This window comes from Simochromis diagramma, unplaced genomic scaffold, assembly GCF_900408965.1.
Source record: "Simochromis diagramma unplaced genomic scaffold, fSimDia1.1 OVJJ01000107.1, whole genome shotgun sequence".
Taxonomy (NCBI): Eukaryota; Metazoa; Chordata; class Actinopteri; order Cichliformes; family Cichlidae; genus Simochromis; species Simochromis diagramma.
Window position 1 is genome coordinate 3,398,860 of NW_024387209.1, and position 12,319 is coordinate 3,411,178.

Genomic DNA, 12,319 nt, shown 5'->3' on the forward strand with positions numbered 1-12,319 from the left:
TTTCCTGGTGTTCACTCTCTTGAAGGCTCTCCTTACTTCATGCTCGGAGATGACGAGCACGTTTCCGGTGCTGGCAGTATCTTCCTGTCTGCAGCCGTTAGCGCCGCTAACACTAGCATCGTTGGAGTCCTTAGCTGCCCGAATAGTAGGGAAATTTGTGTTTGGTTGATTATTTCTTTATGGTAACATTGTTTCTTGCAGTAAATCTTATACTATCGGAAAGCCTGCTTAGTTCCCCTTAAATGCTACCACTTTTGAAAGGAAAATGCATTTGTGGGTTGCACTCATGAACAAACCTGCCAATTCTTCTCTGCCAGTGCCAAACAGCTTATTCTGCTGTTGACTCTTGTTTTGAGCTTCTGGTACTCCAGGTGCTAACAATCAGATACTTGACTGGTGCCTACTTTGCAGCAACTGTGAGCATTGATCCTGCTGCAGTGGTCAGTTGGTTTCTTCTCTAATTATGCCATGTTTGACTGATTAGGATAGGACCTATGCCATAGGGTGACTTCAAGCATATGTTCCATAAAAACAAATGCAACATTATTTGTAGTGAGCCCTGGTGCCATCTCCAAATTTGCATCATCCAAAGAGAGATTGTTTATCAGAGATTACCTCTGGAATTGGTGAGCTAGCAGGTGGATTTCCCTGCCTTCATTCCTAAACTCAACTTCACTGAACACTTGTTCAGTCCAGTCTTGCTTCTTTCATTTTCATGTGTATATAACAGATCTATTGTTATCTTATTACAGCAGCTGGCTTCCTTGATCGCCTGCACATGATTATTTTTTTAACTGTTTCATGCTCTTAATTTATATCCAGAGACAGGAGTTATCGTTACTGTACTGAGATACCATTTAGTATTTAGTTATTCATTGTAACCTAATCACTTTGTATGCCCCTACTGACAAGAGCCCCACATAATGTTGTATTATGACCAACATTTGGCAAATCAAATGAAGACTAATGATTTTCCAGAATTTTAATCCTGCAACCCGGATAAAGATAGGAGGACGGCAGTTGTTGTAAATCCATTCAATTTTTTACTTTAACCAGACTCTAGACTTTGTTGAACATTATGTAATATGAAGACAACATGTAGTATTTAAGAGTAGTAGTGGGGTAAAGGTTATTGAATAGGATTGGAATAAAATGACAAAATTGTGAAGGATTAAAATATCCCAAGAGTTCAATTTACTTAATCTAAACATGTTTAAATCACGTTTCATGAACACAGCCTCGATGTCAGGAGGGATCCTTAGTTTATTGCTTATGAAACACCATACAATCCTGGTTGGTATGGACTGTAGCTAATCCACCAGACCACCAATGTCTTCACCGTCATCACAAAGCAATTCCCACATGGCCGCTTCTGGTGAGGTACGTAACATACTGGGTAAATGATGGTAACATTGGGTCCAGAGAGGCATGATTAAAGTCACCAGAAACAAGGAAGAGGGGGATGGGGATGCTGTGTCTGGATTTCACTAGTCACAGAGTGGAGAACATAACAGACTGTGTCAGGTAGCAGTTCAGTGTCTATGCTTCAGACTTGCTTTGTAAATGTGACGAGCCCACTGTTACAACATCTCTTAGCTATCATGCACAATTTATATTTTTGGATTTATAGTTTGAGGTTTGAGGCAAGCATGAATACGAACGGACACAAATACTATCTGAAAATGTATTGAACACGTTTCTAGATTTGCAATGTAATTCTACCCAAATAAGCAGAAGATAAGATGAAGAAAACAGACTTGTGAAGAATGAAAGTAAGAATGGTGAAGGGAAAATAAAACTGCAATTGAGAAAAAATTGTAAAAAATATAAATTGTATCCCTCTCACACACCATATAAAGACATATTTTTCATATTTTCATATTTCATACCCTTCAATTTGTTCTCTTGACCTCTGCACTTTGTTTGTTTTGTTTGATTTGTACCCAGCTACACCAATTAAAAATGGTGTTTACCTTGTCATGATAAACTTTGGATTTTTGTCAGCTCGTGCACATTTTTTTCAAATTCTTTTTATATCTTGTGGGATTAGGTTCAACCTCATCACAACCTTAGCTGAAGACTTTACACATTTAACTTAGACTTTACCTTAATGTGTTTAATGTAAATAAATCTGTAATAATTTCATAAGTGCAAAGCATCAACCACAAACACAACTGTATGCAACTCTGTGAAATAGAGGGCACCAGAAACAAAAACTAAAAGCCATGTGCTGCTCAGTCATGAAATAACAAACTAATGTGCTGCACTGGACTTTAAAAGCATCAAAACTACTTTACTTGAATAACAGTTTTGATGCTTTTAACTACAACTGCAATTAAGTTCCTTCAAGGATGTCAAAATAATGCAAATTGTGTTTAAAGAGTTTCAAATATCATTAAGAAATCCTGCATGAAATGCATCTAAGAATATTTGATGTTTACAAGCTGCAAAGATCGCTCTACTGACAAAGATTCAACTTCCAATGCAAAGGACTTCAGATACAAACAAGGAGTCTTGGAAATGTCTGGAGGAAGAACTATGACGTTTTTTATGATATGAGGTTTACACAAAACTACACAATAAGGGCAGTACAAGCCATGGCAAAATACAAAAATGAACAAATGCCATGTGGCAGTAAGGTGTGGTATGATCATGGGTAAGCTGCAGAGAGAGGAGGGCTTGAGGGTACAGTGGAACGTACCAGGAGAGGCTGGCTGGTGTGAATGTTATAATTCTGCTTCTCCTATTTATGTAATAGTGTGCTGGGATCAGGGAGAAGCAGTACGGTGAGCAGCTGTTACAATGGGAACAGCTACAAAGTCACAGCATACAGTGAAAAATATTGAAAGATAGTCGGTCTGTGTTGGGACGCTCCAGCGGCCTGTCATGCTATATGCTAATTCAAGGTATTAACAGGCAGAGTAGCAGTAGGAGAATTAAAGAAAGAATTAGGAATAAAAAGACAAAAAAACAACAAAACAAAGTAAAACACATTCTTATCCCTCTCATACAATTTAAGATTTTTTTTTCAGTCATCGTACAATTTCTCTTCTAAACCATTTCATTTGTTTTTCAAGTAGGATGACGTGATAATATGAGAAATGACTTCGACTTCTTCCTGAAAACTAATTTGTTTGTGCGAAGCCAGCAACACTTCAGTTTTGCCTTTTGCAAATTAAAAATTTGTTTACCTTGTTCAAACAACCTTGGTCTTTCTTTCAGCTTATGTGAAGGTTCAAAGTGTTTTAACTCTGGCATCCATTAAAAAAACAAATAAATAACCCCCTGTGAACCTCATATTTGTGATTAGGCCCAATTAATGTTAAATAAACGAAATAAATTGACCTACAATCTTTTTCTTCAACCTTAACATTTAGCTGCCTCACATTCAACTGCCTTATATCTTTCTATCACTAACTGATTTTTTTTCTTTTGAAGCTCCACATGAAACAAAATATGCTACAGGAGGCAGATTTAGGACTCGCTATGCAGTACTCTGATAACAAGTGGTGAACTCAAATGACAGCTTTATTGCTGAAGCTCATGTAAAAATACAAGCAAAGCTAAGACACAGCCAGAGATGCAAAACTGAGGGATTAAAAAAAAAACAAGGAGCATACAGTGTGAGAGAGCAGGGCAAGGAACAGAAGGAAACTGAGTGTTTAAATGTTTATATGGGGTATTTAGGACGAAAGGACACTGCAAGAAGAAGCCAAACTGAACACAAAATACATGAGATGATGCAAAATAACACAAGAAGTGACAAAACATAACAACTACTCAGAGGGAAACTTAACTGGATACAGCAAACACAGAAGGAGGCTGAGGAAAGCAGGAAGAGAAAAAAACTAAAAACCCAAAGCAGAATACAAATATAAAACAAACAGTAACTGAAGCTCAATGACTAAATAATAACAAAGAAATCCAAAAATTATCCAAAACATAATTTTAAAGAACCACTGGATATTAATACAAAAACTCTGGACTGAAAACAAAAGAGAATAAACTCAAAGCACTGGCTCAACGACTCAGGAGCCATCATTGGACATTTGAGCTGAAGATTTCATCCAACTTTTATTGCACTGTTTAGTTTATGGTGATTAATAAATTGATAAATCAACTACTTGAAGAAGTACATGTGAGCAGTAGGTGCGTGTCTCTGCTGCTGAGAACAAACGAGTTCTCAGAATAAAAGGGCCATCCTGATATGCAAATATTTTTGAATGGCAAAGTTGACAAATCCAGCATATATCTTACAAACGTCTTTGGCTCCTCATTGCTATGAAAGATTCTTCTAAAGAAGACAACAATGGATCAACTCTTCACCTTCATCCTGCTCTTGCTGAATTTGTCTGGAACGCTTACCAAGTACATTTATGTTGAGCAGAAAATGGATTGGCTTGAAGCTCAGAGTTACTGTCGGCAGAACTACACAGACCTGGCCCCTGTAAGTACTGAGAAGGATGTCAACAAACTAAAGCAGCTCTCCAGAAATGTCGCTCACCATATCTGGATAGGACTGGTGAGAAATTCGCCAGGTAATGAGAACTGGAGATGGTCAGGAGGTGAAGTGGTGTCCAGGAATTTCTGGGCAGAACATCAACCTGACAACTGTCAGGGTAATGAAGATCGTGGCTGTATGCAGGAAAGCAAGTGGTACGATGCAACCCTATTGTATCAAACAACCTTCTTCTGCTACAGTGCAGAAGTGGTGATGGAGGAAAAGACTTGGGAGGAAGCCTTGGAGTACTGCAGAGAGCGCTACAAGGACCTGGCCAGTGTGGCATCTGAGACCGAGAAGCTGCTGATCCAGAAAGAGCTGAACAAACTTAACACCACTGAAATTGTCTGGATTGGCTTGCGTTTCCTGCCTGGGGACTGGCTCTGGGTAGATGGGCAGGAGATGGACTACAAGGCCTGGGGTCAAGGGGAAAAACCAATGTGTCCACCACCCAAGATGAAGTGTGGAGCCCTACAGGTGACAGGAGCCAATAAGGGTGCTTGGGAGGCTCGTGACTGTGAGGAGAGACTACATTTTGTTTGCTACTGAAGTAGTTTACTTTGCCAACTTCATTTGAATTAGCCTTTATTTACCTATGGTTAGCACAAATCTGTGTTTTATATATTTGGTTTATTTGTATTTTCCCTCTTGATGTCAAATCTAGTTTCATTTCGATCGTGTGAGCATGACAAAGTCACCTTTCCATCATATTATAAATACTGTTTCATCATTTCTTTTTCCAAAATCCAAAATTTCAATTGATTTGATTGATTTTATTTATTTTTGATCACCTGATCTTGGCTACTGCTGCTCTGAGGTTTACTGCTGTTTGTGGAGTTACACAACTGAAGGTAACAAAATGTAAGCAGATGTTTCATGAGTTGTCCTGTTCCATCCTCTACACTGACAGTACAGTCTTTATGCTGTCTTTTTACTAGATAGTATGGAGGTGGAATTCAGTCAATGAATCTAAGCATCATCAGCTTAATTTCAAATTCATCTCTGCTATACATAATGTAACTTACACAGCTACATATTATTAATAACATTTCCAGCAACATTCCAATCTCCAATCTTTAAGCAACAAATATCTTAGATTACAAAAGTCACCTGGTTGTAATTACTAAATTGATTTACTTTTTCTTACTAATCCCGAAAAGTTGATTCTGTTCATCTGGACGTAGCGTTTTCAGTGGGAGAAACGTTTCGTCACTCATCCAAGTGACAGAAAAGGTTTCCCCAACTCTATAAACAGCAGGTTTGCATAATGACTGGAACTAACACCACTGAAGAAAAATGGGCTGTGAGGTCAGTTTCTTGGTCATTAAAATGCAAATTGTCATGACCACTGATCAATATATGATATATGTAAATGTTTAAATACAGAATACCTGTTTAAAGATGTCCCAAACACATTTACTGTGTAAGAGTATTTTTGTCTAATATCATATTTATAAATTTATTTACAGTTGATTATTTGCATGCCTCAATAGAGAAGCAAAAATGTTTATAATTAATTCATCACCCACAGCCCCCTGTGATCTATCCATCTGTGTGACTGATAGATATGATAGACACGACATACATTTGATGTTTACACAAAAATAAATAAAATATTCAACAAGCTGTAGACTTTTCTTATTATCGGGGTGAACATGGCTCAAGAGTTGGCAGTTTGTCTTGTAATCCGGTTCGAGCCCCGGCTCAGACAGTCTCGGTCGTTGTGTCCTTGGGCAAGACACTTCATCCGTTACCTACTGGTGGTGGTCAGAGGGCCCGGTGGCGCCAGCGTCCAGCAGCCACGCCTCTGTCAGTGCGCCCCGGGCAGCTGTGGCTACAATGTAGCTTGCCATGACCGGTGTGTGAATGAGTGAGAGAGAAACCTCTGGCAGAACCAGGCTCAGTGAGGGATGGCCATCTGCCTCAAACCGGTCTTGGGGTTTTTAAAATGATTCACTGGATGTGAAATAAATTGCCTTGTTTGAATTGTTTGTTGTTAGGCAATTTAAAGGCTCACTTTGATGTCAACTAATACACTTACATGGTCCAAATAATTTGAAATAAATATTTACAGAACTATAAATATTTACAGAACATTCGTCAGTGGTACTGGGTCCCTGGCTACAATGTAGCTTGCCATGACCGGTGTGTCAATGGGTGGATGACTGAATGTAGTGTAAAGCGCTTTGGGGTCCTTAGGGTCTAAGTAAAGTGCTATACAAATACAGGCCATTTACCATTATGCTATAGTCTACTAAAGATTTGTTGCAACATAAAAATCACCAATGAAATACCTGAAGCTTTGTTTGTGGGAAGAACATTCTATACAAATTTCTAGGTTGTTGTAAGTTAGTTTGACTCCATTATTTTTATCTCAATACATAGGAAAGATAATACTTCCATTGCGCAGCATCTATACATGATGTCAATAGGCAGTCTGCGCTGCCCTCTACTGCTCAGAATGGTACCTGATGGCTTTGAGTTACCCTGTCGATTCAGTGGGAAAATGATTCTGTGAACCTTTCTGCAGATCTTTAGGAGTGCTCATCATTACATTGCATACTTCTCATTGCTCCTGTTCACTGTATTATTCCATTCTGTTCTATTCTGGTACATTGTATTAATGCATTACAGCACATACTGTTCAATTAGCAGCACTTCAGTTTTAAAATTAATGGTAAATGGCCTGTATTTATATAGCGCTTTACTAGTCCCTAAGGACCCCAAAGCGCTTTACATATCCAGTCATCCACCCATTCACACACACTGGTGATGGCAAGCTACATTGTAGCCACAGCCACCCTGGGGCGCACTGACAGAGGCGAGGCTGCCGGACACTGGCGCCACCGGGCCCTCTGACCACCACCAGTAGGCTACGGGTGAAGTGTCTTGCCCAAGGACACAACAACCGAGACTGTCCAAGCCGGGGCTCGAACCAGCAACCTTCCAATTACAAGGCGAACTCCCAACTCTTGAGCCACAATCGCCCTTAAAATTAATAGCATAGAGTATGCAACATCATGTCAACTATATCATTAACAGATAATATTTTACATTCTCATTATCTCTCTTACTCACACACACAAAAGCTATGTCCCAATTCATAGGCCACACACTTCGGAAGACCCGGCCTTCGTGGTCTGCGTGGGCCGGCTCCTTCGAAGACCGAGGAGGCCGGAAGTGCGAGGCTGTGAAATGGGACGGTCTAGCCTTCAGATTTGCATTACCAGCTGTCTCGGTGGAGTTTAATAGACTAAGTCATCTGCTCCTTTCTCGCTAATAAATAACACGACACTGGAGTAAATTCTCGACAACCTCACACTTCTGTTTAACCAGTTTTCTGTTTGACGTTTATTCAGATGTGAAAACTATAACTTTAATCTCAGCCAAAGCGATTTACTCAGAAAGAAATAAAACGCTGAAAAAAGCCAAACAATTATATTTTTAAGTTATCTAAGTGACTTGTATATCATGTTTAACCTGAGTAGCGAAAGACCACAGGGGTCTGAAAACGATGTAAAGTCTGTTCTCAGTATTTAGGTTAATGGTTTTAATTAGTTACTATGAAAAACTACTTTGCCTTCTGAAACAAAATATAATTTGTTTGTTGATCACAAAGTGCCTAAAGCAACTTCAAAATCTGATTAACCTGTCACCACCATTTGGGTTCAGATTGGGCAGGTCGTTCCTGGCAGTCACATCCCTCTAGGTCATACGGCCATTGCCCAGGTGAGCATTGAAGTCCTCTCGTGTTGAATACTCTCCTGCGCGCCACCTAGTACCTGAAAGAAGGCCAGGTACTCAGGCTAAGGCTACGTCCACACGTACCCGGGTATTTTTAAAAACTGAGATTTTTCTATGCGTTTGCACCTTTGTCCACACATAAACTGTGTTTTCGGTCACTGAAAACTGAGATTTTTAAAAACGCCTGCCAGGGTGGATATTTTCGAAAACTCAGTTTTTGCATTTACGTGTGGACGAGGAAAACGGAGGAAACGCAGCGTCAAAGGTGTGCGCTTTTTTGACGTCACACTGTGCACCACGTTATTGTTTCGTTGAAATGAATTTCTACAATGGGGGACTTAGACAAAATACTGTTAATTGTACTCTCTGCAGTGTTTAAATGCTCACAAATACACACCACTTGCACGAACTAAAACATGTATTTATATTCCAGATATCTGTAGTATTATTGGAATCCTATAATTACAACACATTTACCTCTCCTCCACTTTTTTGAAGTGTCTCCCAGTCCCAGCGCACTTGTTAGCATGTTTTGGTTCGTGCAACTGGTCCGTCGGGTTGTCTCCCCAGAAAAATTTCCATTGTGTTTTTTCCTATTTCTTTTGTGTTTTGTGTGCTTTCCAGCGTTTTTCTTTTTGCAGGTGTTTTCTGAAGTTGTAGTGCCACATTTGTCTTTTTGCACCATTTGTCTTTTTGCACCATTTTTCTTTTTGCAGGTGTTGTCTGAAGTTGCAGTCTGTTTGGCCTCTCAGGGTCACCGTACAGTTCTCTAAAAAGAGCCGGAATTCCCATCACTACTGGACATAATGTTTTCAGTGGGAGAACCATTTCATCACTCATCCAAGTGACTTCTTCAGTCTCAGCTAAATGCAGGTTTCCCCAACCTTATAAACAATGCATTTGCATAATGACTGAAACTAGCACCACTGCTGAACAATGGGGTGTGAGGCAAGCTTCTTGATCATTAATATGCAAATTTTCAAGACCACTGATTAAAGACCATTCATCAGTGACCAATGATCATTGATCAATGACAATAATCAATGGCCATGAGTACCAGTCAGAATCCAATCATTTGGACCCCTAGATACAAACTCTGCGATGTAATCTTCACTATCCTCAAAAAGTATTTAATGGGTGAAGTCACCCAGATAAGGACCAAAGGGGGGATCCATTAGCTTCGACGAACTGTTTGATAATACAGACCACAATCATGTAGGTTCTCTAATAAAACATGTTGTACAATATGAATCTTTATCATCATGGCACCCACAAAGACATTGACATCTTTCATGGTGATCCTCTACCATCAGCACAACACCAATACACACAAAAAACATTTGACGTTTACAGTATAATGAGACCACTGGCCACTTCTACATATAAAAAGACAAAGATGCAATATACAGAATTAAAGCAAAAATGTTGAAAGCAGAACAAAAGGCAGTTCAGAAAAACAAACAAATAAACCATTTGTATTACATATTTTTTCATTCCTCTTTGAATTTGCTTTCTTGACCTCTTCATTTGTTTTCCAAGGGGGCTGACGCAGTGGTATGAAAAATGACTTTGCCTTCTTCCTGAATATTATGATTTTCTTGTCTGATGTGAACCAAGCAACATTTCATTTTTGCCTTATGGAAAATAAAAATTTGTTTAACTTGTCCCGATAACCTTGTGGTTTTTTTCATCTTGTGTATGTGTTGTGGTTGGGTGTGGTTTGTGGCTTGGCTGTCCACAGTATATTTTCAGTGTTTTTGGGGATCCCTGAAAGAAAACTATTTCCCAAAGTAATCTCCTTGTGGTTCTCATTAGTGTGTTTAAGTACAATGATCATGAAATAAACTGAGTCACTCGTTTTTATGGTTAGGCTCAGTTAATATGAAATAAAGTAAATAACCTGACCTAGAATCTCTTTCTTGAACTATAGCTGAATACATTTAACAGTAACTAATTTGAACTCGAATTAAATTGCTTATACTTAAACAAGCTTTCACTTTCATGGATTTGACAAGATGCTATAATATGTAGTAGTAAAGTAAGTAGAACTTTCACGCTATTATGAATGTTTTATATTTACAACTTTGTGCACTTTTGAGATAATTATACGTAAATGGGAGGAGAAAATATGTGTACCTCTAGAAGTAGTTTAATTAGTTGAAGTTAAAATAAAAGATTTAACCAGATTCAAAAACTTTAATTTAATTTAATTTTCTTCCACTTTTATAATATGTTTTCAAGCTCGACATATGAGATGAAAGTTTCATTTAAATTGTTTTGTACTTTAAAAATCCACCTTAGTCCAGTTTCATTTTACAATGACTAATAAATACATCAGCTGCTTGAACAAGTATAAGTCAGAAGTCTGTGTCCCTACTGCTGAAAGCAAATAGGTTCTTAGAATAAAAGGGCCATCCTGATATGCAAATACTTTATGACATGCTCACATCTCCAGCATATACTGTATCTTACAAACGTCTTTGGCTCCTCATTGCTATGAAAGATTCTTCTAAAGAAGACAACAATGGATCAACTCTTCACCTTCATCCTGCTCTTGCTGAATTTGTCTGGAACGCTTACCAAGTACATTTATGTTGAGCAGAAAATGGATTGGCTTGAAGCTCAGAGTTACTGTCGGCAGAACTACACAGACCTGGCCCCTGTAAGTACTGAGAAGGATGTCAACAAACTAAAGCAGCTCTCCAGAAATGTCGCTCACCATATCTGGATAGGACTGGTGAGAAATTCGCCAGGTAATGAGAACTGGAGATGGTCAGGAGGTGAAGTGGTGTCCAGGAATTTCTGGGCAGAACATCAACCTGACAACTGTCAGGGTAATGAAGATCGTGGCTGTATGCAGGAAAGCAAGTGGTACGATGCAACCCTATTGTATCAAACAACCTTCTTCTGCTACAGTGCAGAAGTGGTGATGGAGGAAAAGACTTGGGAGGAAGCCTTGGAGTACTGCAGAGAGCGCTACAAGGACCTGGCCAGTGTGGCATCTGAGACCGAGAAGCTGCTGATCCAGAAAGAGCTGAACAAACTTAACACCACTGAAATTGTCTGGATTGGCTTGCGTTTCCTGCCTGGGGACTGGCTCTGGGTAGATGGGCAGGAGATGGACTACAAGGCCTGGGGTCAAGGGGAAAAACCAATGTGTCCACCACCCAAGATGAAGTGTGGAGCCCTACAGGTGACAGGAGCCAATAAGGGTGCTTGGGAGGCTCGTGACTGTGAGGAGAGACTACATTTTGTTTGCTACTGAAGTAGTTTACTTTGCCAACTTCATTTGAATTAGCCTTTATTTACCTATGGTTAGCACAAATCTGTGTTTTATATATTTGGTTTATTTGTATTTTCCCTCTTGATGTCAAATCTAGTTTCATTTCGATCGTGTGAGCATGACAAAGTCACCTTTCCATCATATTATAAATACTGTTTCATCATTTCTTTTTCCAAAATCCAAAATCGGTTTAGTGTCACAATTTCAATTGATTTGATTGATTTTTTTTTTTTATATCACCTGATCTTGGCTACTGCTGCTCCGAGGTTTACTGCTGTTTGTGGAGTTACACAACTGAAGGTAACAAAATGTAAGCAGATGTTTCATGAGTTGTCCTGTTCCATCCTCTACACTGACAGTACAGTCTTTATGCTGTCTTTTTACTAGATAGTATGGAGGTGGAATTCAGTCAATGAATCTAAGCATCATCAGCTTAATTTCAAATTCATCTCTGCTATACATAATGTAACTTACACAGCTACATATTATTAATAACATTTCCAGCAACATTCCAATCTCCAATCTTTAAGCAACAAATATCTTAGATTACAAAAGTCACCTGGTTGTAATTACTAAATTGATTTACTTTTTCTTACTAATCCCGAAAAGTTGATTCTGTTCATCTGGACGTAGCGTTTTCAGTGGGAGAAACGTTTCGTCACTCATCCAAGTGACAGAAAAGGTTTCCCCAACTCTATAAACAGCAGGTTTGCATAATGACTGGAACTAACACCACTGAAGAAAAATGGGCTGTGAGGTCAGTTTCTTGGTCATTAAAATGCAAATTGTCA

General features: G+C 39.0%; 1 protein-coding gene across 1 annotated transcript; it reads left to right on the forward strand.

The window, feature by feature from the left end:
• The first annotated feature begins 4,136 nt into the window (after positions 1 to 4,136).
• LOC120746125 (macrophage mannose receptor 1-like) lies at positions 4,137 to 5,267 on the forward strand. The gene has a single exon (XM_040051422.1). It carries the CDS (start codon positions 4,310 to 4,312, stop codon positions 5,048 to 5,050), a length of 741 nt encoding a protein of 246 aa, XP_039907356.1. The 5' UTR covers positions 4,137 to 4,309; the 3' UTR covers positions 5,051 to 5,267.
• The last annotated feature ends 7,052 nt before the right edge of the window (positions 5,268 to 12,319 follow it).

What these genes read in the sequence shown, in the direction of transcription:
- LOC120746125 (XM_040051422.1), top strand. Translation starts at nt 4,310, where the DNA reads ATGGATCAACTCTTCACCTTCATCCTGCTCTTGCTGAATTTGTCTGGA.